At 53.1% G+C, this 19,890-nt stretch overlaps 1 protein-coding gene across 30 annotated transcripts in view; it reads right to left on the bottom strand.

Moving 5' to 3' along the window:
- Positions 1-19,890, bottom strand: part of RAP1GAP2 (RAP1 GTPase activating protein 2) — a 53,332-nt gene that overhangs the window by 10,426 nt on the left and 23,016 nt on the right. For 13 of the 30 annotated variants that reach the window (XM_086858908.1, XM_086858887.1, XM_086858910.1 and 10 more), the window contains 12 exons: positions 8,887-8,971; positions 6,493-6,528; positions 6,196-6,240; positions 5,718-5,750; positions 5,180-5,389; positions 4,650-4,753; positions 4,085-4,163; positions 2,444-2,497; positions 2,113-2,196; positions 1,153-1,253; positions 384-513; positions 46-201 (listed from right to left, as the gene is read on the bottom strand). In XM_086858908.1, coding sequence (XP_086715034.1) covers positions 46-201; positions 384-513; positions 1,153-1,253; positions 2,113-2,196; positions 2,444-2,497; positions 4,085-4,163; positions 4,650-4,753; positions 5,180-5,389; positions 5,718-5,750; positions 6,196-6,240; positions 6,493-6,528; positions 8,887-8,971 — 1,117 coding nt within the window. Of the gene's footprint in view, positions 1-45; positions 202-383; positions 514-1,152; positions 1,254-2,112; positions 2,197-2,443; positions 2,498-4,084; positions 4,164-4,649; positions 4,754-5,179; positions 5,390-5,717; positions 5,751-6,195; positions 6,241-6,492; positions 6,529-8,886; positions 8,972-16,361; positions 16,573-19,890 lie in introns of those variants that run through there. The other 17 variants (XM_086858901.1, XM_086858903.1, XM_086858906.1 and 14 more) reach the window with 10 other exon arrangements.

Here is a 19,890-nt window from a genome sequence, read left to right as displayed (position 1 = left end):
ATGCTGAAGCAAAAATGGGTAGGTGCACATTGGGACTGCCCTCACCTTGTACGCTGTATTATCCGCCTCGGGGTTTTCCACCTGCACCACAATATAGGCATGCAGGAAGTTGGAGGCAATCATGTCTGGGACAAATGGCGTGTTCTCCTCTTGGAAGATAATTGCCACGATGTCATTGCCAATGTGCCTCTTCCTCTGGAGCTAAACCAGAAGGGAGAACATCGGGTCAGTGAAATTAGGTGGTTCTGCTCCTGCAGGAGCAAGCACAGTCCCAGGCTGGGGAGCCAAGCAGCCACTTCCCACGGCTTGGCAGTGCCCACAGCACTGGGCAGGGCAATGTCAGCCCCCCACTCAGACCCTTCTGTGCAAGCAGCTTCTCTTACTTGTTGTGTGTCTCCTTCGGTAAAAGGCAGCTTTGTAGAGACATGAAACATTATCTCCCTGTCCCTGAACACCGTGTACACAGACTCTGCTCCCGTCTGCCCATGGCTGACATCCAGGCCTCCTCGAAAACTGGAGATCAAGGGAAAGGCGGAGAGAAAAGAAGAGATATTAATTGAAAGCTTCACAGAAAACACCAGCAGCTGTCAGGGGACAGGCTGATGGAACAGCCCAGCTCATTTATCTTTATCTAGCAGTGAGCAAACGGGAAAGAACAAACCATGCGTCATGTGTAGTAACCAGCCATCCTTGTCACCAGCCTGATATACAGGGTGCACATAAAGCAGGGCTGGTCAGCCAGGGCTGACCACAGCCATGGGCACCAGCTGTGACCTCACCATCCCTCAGCAGCAGTGAGGGTCTGTGCCTGCACTGTGGCTGCTGCAGTGACTGCCCTGGCTCGTACCCGTGGCTGAGCCGCAACACCGGGCATGGCACATTTCCACAGACTTCCTTCCATCTATGGCTGAATATAGCTAGATTTTATCACAACCTCAAAGCTGCAGGAAAAGAAGTTTTTCTCTCTTGGCAGCTCCAATTTTTTTTTTAAACTCCCCCAGCTTTGAAAAACAAGCCAAAGCTATATTTGCTTCTGCTCCACACATCCCGCTCATGAGCGAGATGACTTCTGTTCTCACACGTAGATATTTTTACAGATGACATGGTCTCTTGTTAATGTATTTGTAAAATCATCCTTTTTATCTAACTTACCCTTTGAAGTCCTGGAGAGTTATGGTGTCTCCCAGAAAACTTAAGAAGTTCTTGAAAGCAGTGCTCTCTTCATTATTGCCAAACAGCTCCTCCTCTTGGGTCTACAAAACACAGGGTGCATCTGCTGACAGCCCCAATTTCCCTGCCTGTCCAATCCCCTGCCACCTCCAGCTCCATCCACAGCATCCCTGGGGTCTGACTGGCACCTTGTTCCATGGTGTCCTGTACAGCCACAGGCTGCTCCCCACCTCTGCTCCCCAGCTGGTACCACCAGCACATTCACCACCAGCCATCAGCACCATCTGTGGGCTTCCACAGCCTAGGGTAAAGCTGCTGAGAGCCTCTTCTGAGCCCCAGCAAGGACCTTGGGATAATATCCAGGAAATACCAAACCAGAAGTGAATCCTCTGTTGAAAAATCCCTAATCATCTCCTGCTTGCTGTATTTCAAAATAATCAGACCCTAATTACTGTGTTGCGTGAGTCACTCAATCCAACCCAAAATGCAACATGTAAGATAATTAGAGTGCCTGTCAGAGTAATTCTCGGTGAGTTCTGAGGCTGAGCTCTGCACTCCCCATCCAGAGTCCCCCTCCTCATTACAGCATTTTCAGCAAGTGCCTCTCTTCAAAGCCCACAGTCCCTCCAGACAAAAGTAGCTGTTTAACTGTCTAAACATGTATCTGATTAAAATACCATGCCTGCTAAAATCCATTTTCTCATCCACTTTTCCCTACAGCAGCTTGTGGGCTGATTTCCATACTGAGACTTTTCAGTCATATCATGTTTTAATGAGTGGGGAAAACATCCGAGCAATGAGAAACACAGTCAGTGAGAACATCCAGTGATACGAGGTGCTGCACGTGGCAGAATTAACGTCAGAGGTGAGTCTGTGCTCACAAAATGTGGATCTCTGGGGCACAGGGACATGCTCCATGAAAGTGGCATGGGGACAACTCACCTGCCTGAACTTCTGATAGATCACACCAAACTTGAATGTGTTGTTGACCTCATGTTCATCGTAAGACACTATCATCTGGGATGCCTGCAAGAAAGCAAAATGCCAGTTGTTTCATCTGATGAATGATGGCCAAAACATCCATGCTGAGGGGTGAGGAGAGCCCACCGGAGCTGCAACAGGGTACAACAACAGCTGGGCAGCACCAGGGGAGTAGAAGGGGGAAAGAAGCCAAATTCCCACGTAATTAGGCTTAAAGTTTTCAACAGTGGTCCTGGGTGTGCTTCTCAGTGTCCCTGCAGAACACATGACCGACTCGGGCAGGTTACCTCACCTTGGGGTAGAGAACTGGGTTAAACTTCAGCCCAGAGGCATCGTCACAGAAGGCCTGTGGGCAAGGGGAAAGAGCAGTCAGTGTCAGATCCTTGGCCAGAACTTCAGGCCATGAATGTCTTACAAAGAAGCCAATCACAGCCTCCAATAGCAGGAGCTCCCCACCCACTACACATCCTCTCATTGGGATGCCCCATGGCCTGGCTGGCCCCGACTGAGGATGCAGCAAGCCAAGTCCCAGGTCTCTCCATGTCAAATGAGTGCCATTTTCTCTCCTTGCCTGGGATCAGCACGAAACCAACAGCAGGGCCTGCACACAGCACCACCAAAGTTCCCCCTGACCTGATAGCCCAGGCACTGCTGTCCAACGCTTCCCAACACATCCCAACATTGCCCAACACATCCCAACGCTTCCCAACACATCCCAACGCTTCCCAACACATCCCAACATTGCCCAACACATCCCAACATTGCCCAACACATCCCAACATTGCCCAACACATCCCAACGCTTCCCAACACATCCCAACGCTGTCCAACACATCCCAATGCTTCCCAACACATCCCAACGCTTCCCAACACATCCCAACGCTGTCCAACACATCCCAATGCTTCCCAACACATCCCAACGCTGTCCAACACATCCCAACGCTTCCCAACACATCCCAACGCTGTCCAATACATCCCAACGCTGTCCAACACATCCCAATGCTTCCCAACACTGTCCAACACATCCCAACACTGTCCAACACATCCCAACATTGCCCAACACATCCCAACGCTTCCCAACACATCCCAACATTGCCCAACACATCCCAACATTGCCCAACACATCCCAACATTGCCCAACACATCCCAACGCTTCCCAACACATCCCAACGCTGTCCAACACATCCCAATGCTTCCCAACACATCCCAACGCTGTCCAACACATCCCAACGCTTCCCAACACATCCCAACGCTGTCCAATACATCCCAACGCTGTCCAACACATCCCAATGCTTCCCAACACTGTCCAACACATCCCAACACTGTCCAACACATCCCAACGCTTCCCAACACATCCCAACGCTTCCCAACACATCCCAACATTGCCCAACACATCCCAACATTGCCCAACACATCCCAACATTGCCCAACACATCCCAACGCTTCCCAACACATCCCAACGCTGTCCAACACATCCCAATGCTTCCCAACACATCCCAACGCTTCCCAACACATCCCAACGCTGTCCAACACATCCCAATGCTTCCCAACACATCCCAACGCTGTCCAACACATCCCAACGCTTCCCAACACATCCCAACGCTGTCCAACACATCCCAACGCTGTCCAACACATCCCAATGCTTCCCAACACTGCCCAACACATCCCAACGCTTCCCAACACATCCCAACGCTTCCCAACGCTGTCCAACATATCCCAACGCTTCCCAACACTGTCCAACACATCCCAACACTGTCCAACACATCCCAACACTGTCCAACACATCCCAACGCTTCCCAACACGTCCCAACGCTTCCCAACACGTCCCAACACTGCCCAACACATCCCAACGCTGTCCAACACATCCCAATGTTGCCTGATGTACACTGGCTCGGCCTTTGCTGCATGTGCTCCAACCAAACCAGGCAATTCACCTTTGCAATCTGGGGGATGCTCGGGAGTTTGCTGAATCCTGACAATGGAATCCTTTCATGCAATGTCTTCACTTTGGACCTAGCAAACAAACAATGAGCAGACAGATGTCAGAAAGTGTCTACAGCAAAGCGACACTCACTGTTGGGAAACACTGTTGAGCTGCATTTGTTGGGCCTGGTTAGTGAGCAAAGGCCCGATTTGTCTTCTCATCTCTGCAGCTCTTAAAATATTCATAGTTCGGAGGAAAATGACACAGTGGTTCAGACATGCTGTGCCCTGTCATCTTATGGAGGGGTGATGAGAGAAGTGACTGGTGTTATCCCAGGAAGGATTAAACCTACTGAGGTTTACACTCAGCTCCAGTGGCAACAGATCAAAGCTTCACATTCATTATCAGGTTTAGGCAGTCCCAGCACAGAAACACAGGGATGCTGCCACTGCCTCCCCTCCCACCCAGACCCCCTCCACATGCTGCCGGTCCAGCTCAAGCACTTGCTGTAGAAACAGAACCAGGGACTCCCAGAGAGAGACTATTTTGTTAAATAAAGCTTTTTTTTTCCATACCTGAGTATAACCCTTAAATATTCTGTGCCATCTGTCTCCTCGCATTTAACAGAAAGGATCAGATTTCCGAGGCTGCTGGCTGTACAGTAGAAATTTAAATGATCCTAAAAATAGAAAACAGCACGTTAGCAGCCAGGAAGCAACTTGCCGATGGCAAGGGCACTGTCTGGACACTCACCTGCCACCTCACACCCTCCCATCACTCACACACTTGCACCCCCTTGCCAGGATCAGGGCTGTGAGCAAGAGGGCAGGGGCTGCCATACAGGCCCTCATGCCTGGCTGAGCCCCAGGTCCCCAGCAACAGGAGGCTCAGAGCCAGTGTCCCCACTGGTGTCACAGGAGACCTGTGGCAGTGGGGCCGGGGCCAAAGGCCACATGCGTAGCCATCACTGTGATGCTGGGAACCCACCAGTGCCTCCACTCCTTGGAAAGAGGGAGATTGTAAAACTTTCCCATTTTGCTCACAATTGGAGAGTTTTCTTATTCAAAAGTGTGCAACTTTGAGTCCCGGGGGCGGAGGAACCCACCTTCCCCAGGAAATGTTTGCGGTAGGCTCTGGCCTCTCCCTTGCATTCCAGCTTGTAGCCATAGGTGCTGGGGCTGAGGTTTTCCTCCTCCTCCTCGCCAATGCTGCTGTCAGATGAGGTGGGTGTGCCAAGGTTTTCTGGGTCTTCTATCCAGTATCCCCCAAACTGGGGCAGGATGATCAGCGGGTATGGGCGACCCTTCTCTAGGATCTGCAGAGATATGTGCCATGAGGGGTCAGGCAGGATCAGGGTGTGGATGTGGGATGCAGAGCTCATTGCCCCATGTTTTGCCCTCGCTACTGCAGCGGACCCCAGCCCTGGCACCAGGAGGGACAAGTCCAGCCCCTCTGAAACCTCTTCTCTGTCACAGAAGAAGGTACATGCTACTGAGGAAAAGCCAAAACCCACAAAGGTAGGGAGGGGGGAACATGCTTTATGCAGCTCCTCTCAGAAACAGAATCTCCACCAATTCCTCTGCCATCAGCAATTTTGGAAAGGCATTCACCCAGAAGGTGTTCAGGGGGTTCAGGGCACCTACCTCATCGATGCTGGGGTATGGGATGTAGTCTTCCTGGAAAAAAGAACCAAAACACCATCTATGACCATCTGTTCCCCACCAGCTGACCCTTAACACCCCAGCCCTGCCCACCCAACCCAGGGAGTGCCTCCAGCACCCACTGGTCCCTCACGGGAAGGCATCAACACAGGCTAAGTCCTGCCTAAAGGGAGTTCCTCTACTGGTGCAACTTCCCAGTGCAGTGGCAAACCCCAACCCTTTCGCACAGCTGGAAGCTGAAATGCACCAGTCTGGACATAAAGCTGGCTTAGGGATTTACAGGCACCATGCTCCCATCTCTGCAATTCAGTCACTGCCTTGTTTTAGATAACATATAAATCCTTTCCAGCCCTTTGAGTGACTGTCTTCAACAATCACATTAAACCCCTGAAATTGGGGGGGTGGGGGCAGGGGGCAAGGACTTTGAAGAGATCCCCTCAAGAAACAAAAATCAACCAACCTTGTGTTTTTGGCTTCCAGACCTCTGTTCTTCCAGTTTTGGTGCCTGTTTGGAATAAAATTAATTCATCAAATAATTTAGATACTTTTACCAACACAGGGGGTCAGTCCACCAACACGAGGGTATTTTTCTACATGGGATCACTCCGACCCAAGTGGCTGGAAGATGGGGTCTGTTCCTGGAACAGGCCTCCCAGCACTGCTGTGGGGCCTCTGCCCTCAGGGGCTCTGCTGGGGCAGAGTTACTTAATCAGAGTTACATTAATCCCGAGTCACTGGCATGCACACTGCTGCTCACCTGCATTTTTTCCAGCATTTCGAAGAATTCTGCTGACTGAAAAGAAAAGAAGGAAATCTACTGTTCGATAAAAGCAGACACAAGGCAAGGCAGTCCAAGCCATGTCACAGCAGGGACACCTGAATGAGACCAGGCAGATGTGACACTGGGAGCTCCCATCCAGCCCAGCTTGGAGCTCAGCACCATTGCTGCGGGGGCCCTTGCCAGAAGCCCTCGACCCCCACAAATGCCGAGCTTTGTGCACGGTTTGATCGGGGGTCTTGAAAAATTTATTTTCTTAATCACAGCAGCATTGATGAAGCTGCTGCTTCACCAGAGGTGCTGGGCTGCCTAGTGCAGGGTTAATCCCCACCTGCCAAAGGAACTAAAGAGATCACTGAGCTGCTCCAGTTAGAAACCTCATTTCTACTGTCTGCCTCAAGAGCCACAGGGCCGGGGGCAGGAGCTGCAGCCACCATGCACAGGGGGTGGCCCTGCACCCTCAGTGACACGGACAGAGGAGGCTCAGGGACAAGAGCAGGCAGAGCCCACCATCGCCTCTCTGGGAGAGCTGCCAGGACCCTGCTGATGGCTCAGCCTTGCTCTTCCTCAGCAAGGAACTTGAGATAACCCTGCTTCCACCCTGATCTACCTAGGCTGGGCCCCTCTCCTGCAGGTGGCCGGTGCTCCATGCAGCTGCTCTGAGCCACCCTTTCAGCACAGCACCCACAGCAGCTGGGCTCGTCACACAAATAAATAACCCAGCTAAATGCGCCTGTAAATGTGGCACTCCCAGTAAAACCCTAAGTGGCTTTTCTGGAGGTGTGGGCACCTGTCCTGGCCCTTCTCTCAGCCCTCCTTCCATCCAGCCTGGGTTTGCTCCAGGAGAGGCTGGGCCAGGACAGCACTGCCAGCCTAAGGGGAGAGGGACAAGTGGCATCAGCAGCTCCCACCCTACCAACTGTCAGCAATGGGTTTTGGGAGAGACATGTGTGATTTGGGGCAAAAAATGGGGTCATGGTTACAAGGGGAAAGGCACAGAGGATGATTTTTAGTCAGCTCTTAGAATAGACTGAATTTCTCAAAAGACAAAAAAAAAATAGAGGAAAAAGCAGAGGAGGGAATGAAGAAATGAAAATCAAAGAAGAAGTCTGAGAGACATTTTTTCGTTTAATATTTGTGGTGAGCAAAGGTGGGATTTACAGCACAAGCAGTCTATGGCTGCCATCATATGTGGGGCAGCCGTGGCTTGGACACAGCCCTGGCTGTTTCAGCTTTAGACTATGCCTGTCCATACCTACCACCCCTGCAGGAGTCACAAAGAAAAACCTCAGGCTCAGACAGCTCTGTGCCCACAACTGGATGCTCTTTAAAAAGTATTTTCCTTAGTTTAAGCTTGGCTTGAATTCTGCTTATCTCCAAGTACAAATGTTCTTGGATAGTTTCAGGTCTCTACCAGTAGCCAGAGCCGAGACGTGACCCCATGGTGGCACCGGACCCACCTGGTACAGCGATTCCCACAGAAAATGTCCACACGTCCTGGGCAAAGCATGCAGAGGCTGCACCCTTCAGCAAGCTGTGCTCACTTGGAGTCAGCTTTCCTGGGCCATGAAAGAAGGGACCAGGAAGAAAAACCTGCACCAGGCAGGATCTGCCACGAATGGAGGACAGCAAGCAGAGCTGTGCCAGCACCCCTCCCCAGCACCCTCCCCCACGTGTCTGCAGCATTCACCAGCAAGCCCTGGAAGAAATCTATTACCTTCCTGGCATCATCCCCCAACTGCATCAGCCACACAGCCAGACTTCCTCATGAGCACCCAGCAAGAGCAGCTGAGCACCAGCCTGACCATCCCAGCCCGGCCATCCCCGCCCATCCCCACACCTCCCTTAGTTAATGTTTCCTCAAGCCAGAGGCACAGCAAGACAGCTGTCTTGTTATTTCAAAGGGTGGCTCCCCTGGGAGGCAAAGTGCCCGGAACAGGTTGGGCAGGAAGCAGGTGAGGGTTTGCAGGGGACGGGTAGGTGCCTGCTGCAATGCACAGCTCAAGAGGTGAAGCCTCACGGTGGGATGCCCAGCCCCACAGCAGTGACACAGAGTCTGCCTCATGCTGGCACAGAGCCACCCAGCACGGGGCTGGCCAGGGCTGCTGGAAGGAAAGCAGCACCTGGACTCAGCATCCAGCTTGGCATCGCCGCTCGCGACAGCGTAACGGGAGTGTCAGCACAGGATGGGCCAGCACGGCCCCACTGCCAATGGAGAGAGGGATGGCATCGGAACAGGCTGGATTCCAGAAACCACCTACTGCTGCTCCTGTGGGAACAGCCCTGGTCCGTGCAGCCGCTGCGTTGGAAGTGCTGCTCCCCACCAGCTTGGCTTTCCAAAAGCGGGCCCTTGGCCCAGCGCCACGCTCTCACCTTCATGGTCGGTGGGGCCGTGAGGGGGGGTGACAGGGGCCGCTCTGGGACGGTCACATCCGTGCTGTTCAGCAGCTCCTGCTTCCTGGAAAACCAAACACAGGAATGTCAGCTCCCCCCTGCCCGTGCCAGCGCACAACGCAGGAGATAAGGGTTATCTCCCTTGGCAAAGCCGTGGTGTGCAGCTGCCTGCACAGTAATATCTGGAATCTGAGAAAAAACCCAGAAGACATTGTGAGAAGGTGATAAAAGTCATCAGAAGAGCCCGTGCCCAGGGTGGGCTCTGAGTCCTCATGCGTGGTGCTGGTGGTGCAGGTGCAGCAGGGCTGGGTTCCTATAATAGCCCATCCCCATGGCTTCCCTCCCTCTGGCACCCTCCCCACCAGGGCAGGACTGAGCAGCCTTCTGGCAGCAAAGGAGGCTCAGTGGCACCCAAGGACACCCCAGCAGGGCTTTGGAAGGACCCAGCAGACAACCCTTTGCCAACACAGCACCTGGCACCAGATTTGGAAGTACCAAGTACTTCCAAAGTACCAAGAGCCAAGAGCCATCATGAAGATGCAAGACCCCAGGAGAGCATAAAGCAGCCCCTGTGCCATGGAGATGTCAAGACAGCCTCCCCCCGCCCCCCAAAATCCCCTAAGATTTGGAAAAGTATGGCCTCAGCCCTCCCCTGAGCAAAATTCCCATCCTTCTCGCCCGGCAGCTCCTGGGCAGGCAGCCACGCCATTACGCAGTGACACTGCCAGATGTTCCCCCAGGAGTCAGAAAATCTGAGATTTAATTTAGTTTCCTCTTGTCCCTGCCAGGTTAGTCCTGCAGAAACCGGGCCAAAATGTCCAACTGTTTATCTCGCCGTAACGAGGTTTGGTTCCCATGGCAGCATGCCCCAGGATGGCTCCGTACAGCACCGGTGCCCGCCAGGGCCTCTCCAAAACACGCAGCTCCTGTCAAAGGCTGCACCCTGACCTCTGCAAACATTTGCCCTCTGGAAACACCTGCCCTCACCACCAGCCCCACTGCCCCTAGCCCTGCCCTCCAAGCCCCAGTACTTGTGACAGCAGGTAACAACCACGGGGAAGCACGGTGCCTGCAGCCCCTCCTCAGCAGGGCCCTGCGCCACAGAGATGCTGAGGGGATTAAGTGGGGCGGCAGAAGGGATGCAGAGGGAGGCGGCAGGGATGCTGGGAAGGCAAAGTGGGACCAGCAGCATCATCCTGCTCACAGCCAGGGGAGTCATGGCACCACCTGGGCTGTGCCAGCAACATGGACTTAACCAGAGGCACTGGGGGAAATACCCATTGCATTGTGTCCAAATGTGAATCCAGACCAAGAACTGATGTCTCACATTACATCAAACCAAAATAAATCTTTCTCTTTTTTTCCTATCAGAGCAGGTTAAATTTACATTTGTTACAGTTCATTTGAGCTCCTGGCATCTTCCAGTTTTTCAGTGCAAGAAGTTAATTGGAGCAGTGTGGAGCAATCGTGGAATTCCTGTCCTGCCCATCCATACTGTTTATCGAGCTCCTTCCCCCTCAGCTCTCCACAATCTCACCATGACTCTGCTGCTGAAAAATGCCGAGGAGGACAGATTTTCCTTGTTTGCTCTTTGACTTTCTAGGACACTAAAGCACAGCCTGATCTGGAGCAAACCACTCATCCTCTGCTCTCCTTGCTTTGAACCCTGAGCTCTGCCTGATTGCACTCAGCTGCACAGTGGCCTCAAAGGCATAAAACAGATACGACTTTGAAAAGATTAAAGTTACAGGGATGTGTACAAATAATTTGATTTGATCTGGGATTTGTAGTGGGTTGCCATAGCATCATAGTCTAAGTATTATAAAATCACCCAACTTAACAACATGTTCCTCTGTCACATGCTGGCTGCTTCTTTGGGGCCAAACTGCTGGAACTGCTCCTGCAGTTACGGGAGAGCAAAACAATCCCATCCCCGAGGGCTGTTCGGCTCTTTGCTGGCAATCTGTTATGTCAAAGTCCAGCCACAGACACCGATGATTCAGCCTGCCCCCAGCGCTGGGGTCAAGGGCCAGCATTTCCCAAACCGATTGCCCTCAGGGGATGAAAAATGAATCAGGAGGAAGATTAGCAGGTCTCTGTGCACCAGGATGCAGCCCTCAGGCAGCCCCCTGAAGTGACTCCAGAGCCAGCAGGGGCTCACAGCAGCCCTGCACTGTGACCAGTCCCCAGCTGACACTGAGGGTGCAACTCTTTGCAAAGCCTGAAAGCAGCAGAGGTAGCCAGCAAAGCCTGAAGAGCAGCAGAGGTGGCCAGCAAAGCCTGAAGAGCAGCAGAGGTAGCAGGTGCCCACGCCAGCAAGGATGGGCTGGGGCCGCCGAGCAGCTCCCCACGCACTCACCTCTCCCTGGCACCACGGGAGATGTGTGGCTCCAACACTGATAATGTAACCAAAGGTCACAGGGCTGTGCTCGCTTCCTCAGGGGGCACCTGGCAGGTACCAGGGGGCTCTGCCTGGCCTAATTCCCGCGCCCACCCTGGCCATGGCTACAGCCAGGCACCAGCACACAGGACAGGCCAGAGCATCCTCCAGAGCCACGGCTGAACACCAGTCTCTCCAGAAGGAAACGCGGGTATCACTTTTGTAATTTTATTTCTTTGTTTTTCTCATTAGGCAAATTATGAGAGAAGGAAAAGAGAGAATTAGAATCCTGCATACTTAGTAAATCTAATTAAGGAAATACCTTAATGTGGTTATGGCAGGGCCGACTGCAGGGTTTCTGAACAGAGACAGATCACCCCAGCCATGCCAGCCCCCTCCTGGGACTGTGCTTGGGGGGGACCTATTTCCAGCTCTCAGGGAGGCAAAGCCCACCTGCCAAGGGTTGCTCCTTCCAAAGAGGGAAAAAATGGGGATTTTTGTCCCCCCATTTTGGGGGAAACCATGGGCACTGGTGAGCTCCAAACACAGCAAGGGCAGGTGAGTTCTTTCTCTTCATAGCATCCCTGATCACAGTCCTAAAGCACCTTCAAATTAATATCCTGTATTTGGTAAACCCCAGGGACATACTGACATTCTGATTATAAAGTCCTGTTCAGCACAGAGCTGACCTGGACCCTTGGAGTGCTCCCATCCAGACCCTGACTCTGAGGCACACTTCCCTTGTGCTCTCTCAAGCCAAAGCCTAATGAAAAACCCCTAATGCATCCCACCTCCTCATTTCGTCTATCTGATTTATTTCCCAGACAGGGTCTAAATCAACATGGTACATTTAGATAAATCACAGGTGCAGAGGGGAGATGTCAATATATTACCTGACTTGGTGAAATACTGCACAACACGTGGTTGGCTCTACCTCTGCCAAGATGTGCAAATGAGATGAGAGCATCCCAGATTGCCCAAATGCCTATGCTTAATTCCACAGATCAAACCCGGCCTAAGGAGGTACCAAACTCCTGCAGCAACAAGTTCTGCCTGTCAGATGCCTCATCCTTGAGAAGGTCAGCAATGACTCTTCTGTAAATTAACAGCCTCTATTTTTGGACTCATCATTTTTTATCCTTGATGGGCATCACCTTGCCAGCTGCTTCCTTTTTAGTTTGTTTAATATTCCATGCCCTGTCTCGTAAGTTTTCAGAGGGGACTCTGCTTTCATATCACTTTCCATCCTGCCCCTGGCCAGACTCAGCCCTGTCCACAGCAGGCAGTGGGAGCAGGGTACAGGCTGCTCGCCCTCCCTCTGGGGGGCTCCTCTCCATCCCCCCCCCCCCACCTGAGACTGACCCCTGGCTCCCAAGCCACAAGCAGCTGCTGTTACACCAGACAGAGCAGCAGTGGCCAGGAGCCCTCACCAGCTGCTCACAAGTTGCAAAAAACACCCAAAACTGTGGGGTTTTTGCAACACAGACAAGGGCACCTTGCTGTGAGTTTACACCTGGAAATCTGCAGTGAGTGCCTAAATGAAGAACCTTGCCCTGACTTTGAGCAGCTCTCCACCCAATCCCAGGATGCCAGGCAGGCAAGATCTCGCTGCATCATCACTCATCCCAGGGAGGACATCAGCAGAGGACATGCACTACTGCAGGTTCCCACTGATGTCAGACAGTCGTGGGGCTCCAGAATCCCCCCCAGACATGGGGTCCAGCCCAGGCACCCAGTGCTGCAGAGCTGCCAGACCCTTGGGCAGAGCCCCTGCTATGGAACACCTTCCCTAGAAACTGATTTACCTTGTTATGTCCTGGCTCAGCCTAGCCCTATTCAGCAGTTGCCTTCTCACATCGAAGCCTGAGAGTCAGCAAAAAAAAAAAAGTGCAGCATTTTCTCATCTACATTTCTTGCAATAAATTACATATTTGCAAACTGCCAGCCTGCACCTGCACACACACAGCATCCCTAGCACCCTGTCCTTGGAGCAGGACCGCAGCCCTGCTCAGAGAAAGGTGACATTTAACTGCCAGTGGGGCTTGCTTTAACTGCCCCTCCAAACAGCAAATAAACACTGTTGAACAGTTCAGAGCATCCCACACTTGAGCAGGCAGGATCCCAGCTGGGGATCAGTTGCCTGTGCTGGCCATGGGGTCCCTGCTGCACCACACATTGCCCATCCTCCAGCAAGGAGCTGACTCCCGTTTTGCCTGCATCTCTACAGACACTGGAATCCTTCCAGCTGACCAAGGGCTTCCCACTGGGCCAGACTAGGACAGGACAGTGAGGCTCGATATGCAAGTAATGGTGAAAAGAAGTTTTTATCTTTTACAAAATGTGCTGCCTAGTCTCCCTTGCAGGAACAGAGAAAGTGGCAATTTCCTGCAGATCTGGGTAAATCAGCCAAGGCACTTGCAGACATTTTCAGACCAGAAGGCTCGTCTGATCCTATTCCTGCCAGGAGCCTCGGGCAGCCGTTTCTGAGCTGATTCAATAATTTGCAAATTGCAGAGAACAGCTCCCAGAAACCTGCATCTCCAAACGCTGTGGCACTGATGCCAAAGGGCAAGAGAAGGCTGTGAGTGGAGAAGTGCCCTATCCACCAGCTCTTCCCTGTGAAAGGACAGCTACCAGAGCATCACCTCACTTTCATGTGGGACAGCCAGGAAAATTCATTTAGATATAAGTACAGTTCCAAATCCCAGGCTTTCAGAGCAAAAATGGAGCAAGGAGTAGCCCGCAGCAGCAGCTTCCACCACCAACCCCAGACCTCCCTGCTCCTCCCCTCCAGATCAGGTGTGCAGGGGAGGCACAGGCAAGGAGACTGCAGGTGGAGGGGCAGGAAAGCATCACCCAGCTCTGCCAGAAGAGCCTGGTGTGTTGCACTGCACTTTTCTGGATTGCTAACAAGGAAGGGACATGGGCCACCACAGACTCTGCAGCTGCCACTGATCCTGCCAGGCTTGCATATGGCTCATGGAAAACAAAATTCAATTGCAAATGAAGAACAAAGACTGAATGTAGGAGGGAAAAAAGCAAATAGGAGCAGGTGGAGGAACAGAGTCCCTTTTGACGATGCTGCTAGCAGTCCCTTCCTTTTCCTGCAGATTATGTCACTTTGATGGCCCTGGCAGCTTGCATAAGATGAAACAACCACCGTAAAGCACTTGCTTGAATTCTTGCAATCACTCCCATGGAGGCTCCTCAGTCCATGGCAGACAGAAAAAAATCTCCTCAGGGTCTTGTTCTCCCCTTGAGAGGTCTGTGTGACTCTTGTTGTACGCAGTAAACCCTGCAGCAAGAGGCACACTGAGACATTTTGTGCACAACATGATGCTGGGGGAAGAAAGTAAAAAGGAAAACCAGACTCACACATCATGGGGCAGATTCCTGTGCAAGTTCAGAGACAGGTTTTTTCTAAGCACTCCAGTGTCTTGTTGAGCTCATTCATAGAAACCTGGTACCTGAGGGGAAGACAACTCTTTGGCAAAGTCTTGCTTGGTGTGACTAGTAAAGCACTCCCTGCCCTTGAGGCAAATACAGGACTGGCCAATGAGTTTCAGTGGGTACAACATCCAGAAGATCATTTGGGCCCTCACCAGCATCACTGCACTCAGACAGACCCCACACATGGGAGGTTCTCTACCACACGTGAAAGCAGGAGAGGGACTTCAGGTCACCCCCCAGCCAGCCCCTCCAACACTTGCTAGCTGGCAGCTGGAGCCCATGGTCCAATGGCAGAGCTATGGCTAGAACGGGCCCGGGCTAAACAGGACAAAACCCAAGGAGCAACAGCAGGGGCAGGAACACTCAAGGGCACCAGGGAGCCCCAGTGCAGTCCCCACACCCTGCGTTCCTGCCAGAGAGTGTGGTACAGGGGACCCAGCCACGGCTCAGCTCAGGTGAGCAGCCACTACTGCTGCTCATTTAGGACCTGCAGGTTGGTTTTATTGAACTGTTCTGCTTTGATAATCTACCTAATACCCCAAGGAAGGGAGAAGAAAATATCCCAAAGCAGCAAGTGACACAGGAGCTCCCCAGGAAAGCCAATGTTCAGCCTTTAGCACATCACTGAAATCCTGCTCTCCATGGCACCAGCTGTCCAAGGCAAAGTCCCTATACCAGCAGCACTGAAAAACGGGGTACAAACCCTGCAATCCACAACTGATGGTAGACAAAAAGCTTCATCCTCAGTTGCCTCTGATTTTTCATCTTTATCGATTAGGAAGTGGGAGAACATTTTACAATAACAATTCCAAATAATCTTCATTCGAGTTTGGTACAAAATCGCAAAATGAATGAAGAAAAAAGAAAAAAACGAAAAACCCCTTAGTCTGCAGTAGTGCCCATGTTGTTTCCACTCTGAACCAGAGGTACACATTGACTGCGAGGTTCGGGTGCATATTTCTGACTATTTTTAACGCCGGAGTAGCCAGAGCAGCACAGTCCTGGAGGAGAAAACTTCCTGCCCGGGGCAGCCCGCATAGATCAGCGCGGGGTCAATCTCTGAGGCCAAGAGCAGCTCCCGTGCGAAGCGGGGGGAGCGGAGCCCGCGGAGCAGATGCCACTTCACACAGCACTGCAAACAGGCCATTTCCTACGGCACAAAGTTGGACACCAAGCGCAGCCCATGGTTTCGGCAATGAAAGACGAAACCATTTGTCAGCTGTTCCCGGCGCAGACAAAGCTGCGGAGCCGAGTTCCAGCAGATCCGCCCGCCCGGGAGCCCCGAGGAGCGCCCGGGTGTGCGGCAGCAGCCGCAGCAGCAGCGCCTGTGGGACTCGCCCGGCCCGGGAGCCCCTGCACAGCGCAGGGACGTGCCCCGAGAGCTCCGGATTATCCCGGTGCCCGCTCCCGGCAGCGCTCCGCGCACGGCGCGAGCGGCTCACGGTTAAGCCGGTACCGGCTGCCCGGCCCCGGCACCCGGCGCACAGCATGAGCGGCTCACGGTTATCCCGGTGCTCGTCTTCCAGCTCCTGGTACCGCCGCCGGCACCCCCCGCCCAGTAATTCCATCCTCCGCTCCCGCCGCTGGCCCCGCGTCCCCCCGGGCTCTGCCCGGCCGACGGTACCGAGCGTTCCCCGGCGCCCCGCGGCGTCACCTTCTCTCGCTGCTCTGCCGGGAGCGGTGCAGGAGCCCGATCAGCACCACGGCCGCCCGCACCCCCGCGCGCCGGGACCGCGTCCTGCCGCCCTCCCGGGACATCGCCGCTGCCGCCGCCGACCGAGCGCCGGTACCGGCGGGGGCGGCGGCGCGTCCACGGCCGCGACCGCCCCCGCCCCGCGCGCGCCCCGCGCCGCCGGCAACGAGCGCGGGCCGGCAACGGAGCCCCGCGGGAGCGGCCGCGGAATGCCGGCAGCTCTGCCCCCTTCCCTCGGGCCGGGGGGCCGGGGGTGGGGCCGCAAACCCCCGGACCGGCTCTGCGGGCGGGCGGGGCTCTGAGCGCGTCACGGGCCCGGGACCCGACCGTCCGCGGCACAGCCCCCGGGTCACCCCGGTACGGCTGAGGCTTTCCCGGCAGCCACAGCCCGAGCCCCCTAAGGGACGAAGTGCCGGCACAGCCCCTTCAACCTCCCCAGAGGGAGGACTCGCTCCTGCCCACAGACGGGCTCCTCACCGCTGCAAAGCCCAGCGGGACTTCTCAGCTGGTCCCAGCCTGGCCCTGCCGTCCCTCTGCCAGGGCCGAGCATCCGTCCTCGCTGAGCCCAGGCTGCAGCAGCGGGACAGCACGGGGCCTCGAGTCTGTCCCTCACACCGGGAGCTGACACACACAGCTCCCTCCAGGAAATTAATTTTTTTTTTTATTATTAAGTAAACCGTAAATTATCTACTTCTCACCTCAGCACCTTTCCCTGGAAGTCCTTGTTGCCGTGGTGATAAAACACCGAAGTCCCTCTGCGCCCCTTATCTCACCTTTCTCCTCTGCCAGCTTAATTTTCACAGGAATTAGACACAGGACAAGCTACAGCACTTTGAGCGACTTCCTAGTCCGTGGGATGAAAGCACGATCCCTGCTGCCAGCAGGTGTGGGATCACACGAGAGACTATCTATCCAGCACAGGTCAGGACACCAGCGCCTGCCCAAAGCCTACTGATTCTCTGTATCCCTGCAACCATTAGGAACAGGCAAAACAGTCCCCCTGCATCTGGTGCAGCCCACTGCCCTGGCGGGGTTTAACCAGCCCAGCCAGGGAGGGCAGAACCTCTCTGGCAGTGGCACACAGCACACAGCTGCAGGGCCCCGGGGCAGCTGCTCCAAGTGTCACACCCAGGTCAGGGTTTTGGGGGATCCTGCCACAAACAGGAATCTGTTGAAGGGCACACACAGGCTGCAGCAACCACATCCACCATCCATTCAAGCAGGACCTGAGCAAGTCCTGGGAAAGATGGTGAAAAAGGCCCCCTGCGCCTCAGCAAGAGCCCAGCATAGAACAGGAGCTGCCTGGAAACCCCCAGCTGGGGCAGTCAATCATTAACAATGCATGGGGCTCCCCTGGCAAAGTCTGTAATAAATGTGTTTGCTCAGGAGAAACAGCTTGCAGAGGCCACAGACCACATCTGGCAGGGAACAGTCGCTCCTGCTACCTTGTCCTGCCTGTCACACTCCTGTTTCACCCACCTCCCCTGCCTGTCACCCTCTTGTCTACCATGCTTAAGGCAAACAGCATAACCTCAGTTCTGGCCTTCTCTGTCTAAATGTTTCAGCAGAATCTCTAATCAGATGGAGAACAACAAAACCCCTATCATTGCTGTAATCTCTTTCTGTATCCTACTGTAAGTCAGACAAAAACAGGTGTGATGTTATTTTTGTCAACACACCACATGAATTCACCCCAGATGAACCAGACAGCATTTCAGTGTCACCACAGCACCCATCCAGACCTACACCATCCACATGGAGCACCCCAGAGAGTCAAGACCCAAACTCAAACCCAAGATCAGTATTTTTGTATTTCACCAGATCTCAAGGTCCCTGGGGGGACTGAGGGAGCAGCAACACCAGCAGACAAGTGTCAAGGTACCCCCACAGGAAAAAGTCCAACTCATTCTCTAAAAATTCCAAAATGCATTTCTGTCTCCACAGAACAACATCAGATGATGCAAAACTCTGAATGGTGGTGAGAGAACGTAAGTAGGTAAGAGGAATGAATCTTGCTAAACCTGAGTGTTACTTGCACTGCCAAGCCTTTCAATAAAGTTTTGGATCAACAGATCTCTTCCTGCAGAAAATACCTGTCTGCTTTCCTTCAAGCTGAAGCTATCAATCTGACAAATCTCTCAAGCATAGGAAAAAAAAAAATTAGATCCTATTTCAGTGCCAAACTACACCAATTCTCCGATTAGTTTCCAGTTAGTGGAGGGGGAGGGGTGAAATTTTAAATCTTTTAGCTCTCACATGAAACAGGCAGATTCAAATTTCATTGAGTCTCCCTCTCTGGAGACATTTTCCACATCTCCCTTCTCCAGAATAGTTAAGTATTAATCTCCTCTTGGTTTATGCTGAAGTGGCTTTGTATTGATTTTTAAAGATGTTCAACTCTCTCCTATTTGGAAATAGACAAACTCTGAGCAGAAACACAGTCAGGTTCCCTCTCCACCCAAACATGGCTCAGCCCACAATGGAAGTAATTGCTTCTGAACTCATTGCAGCTGATTAGTCATTTATAGGCTGAGGGCAAGATAATAGATGGTGAGGGACTGAGGTGGGCTGGGAGTTCCTAGGAGGGCTGGATGCTTACACAGGTGAAAGGAAGCAGGACCTCCTGCTCCACAGGACATCACCTCTGGCTGTGATGGGCCCTGCAGAACCTGCCTGGTATTTCTTAGGTTCTGCCATCTGGTAGCTGCTCCAGGATGGACCAGGGCAGGATGACAGGGGTGCCTAGGAAGGCACACGAGGTGGCAGGGCTGGTGCATCTGAAAGCTCTGCCTGTCTTCCCCATGCCTCGTCCCTCCAGCTCCATCCAACCTCCTGTTCCTGCAGGGATGCCACCAAAGCATCCATTATCTTCCTGAATGTTTGCAATAGGGATGCCCTGTCAGCGCCAGCACCCCCAGAAGCTCTCCAGATGTCCCAAGGGACATCTCCTAAAACAGAATGCTACAGTTCAAGAGACTCCAAGTCTCCATCCTTCCCTTAAAACATCAGTATCACCCCTTCAGTCACTGAATTACCTCCAGGGTAAGCAGTTGCCCCGGTTTTATGAAGAAATAAATATCTCTTGAAAAATGCCCCGACATTTTCTTCAGAGAGCAGTTTGGCAGCAAATGAGGAAGCCTGAGGGGCTGGAGGGAGCACACAACAGGTCAGGACAATTACACACCGTGATTAACACATCACCTGGCGGCTGTCTGGACACTCTGCTGAAAAAGAAGGATCTGAAAACACCAGACTAGGACAAGGTTGAGCCCTTATCCCTAGAACTACTAAATCTGCTGTGAATAAATTACACTATTAATATTATTATGAAACCATTAATTTATGTAATGACTTTGGCTTTTGTATAGATGCTGCTGTGAGATGAAACCCCCTCCATAGGTGAGCAGCCCATCAATCTTCCTTCCCACCTGCAGAGGCCCCAGCCCATCCTCACAGCTGA

Source organism: Cyanistes caeruleus, chromosome 21 (genome assembly GCF_971803275.1).
Source record: "Cyanistes caeruleus chromosome 21, bCyaCae1.hap1.1, whole genome shotgun sequence".
Taxonomy (NCBI): Eukaryota; Metazoa; Chordata; class Aves; order Passeriformes; family Paridae; genus Cyanistes; species Cyanistes caeruleus.
The sequence above is the reverse complement of the archived record's forward strand: the minus strand, read 5'-3'. Positions and strand labels throughout refer to the sequence as shown.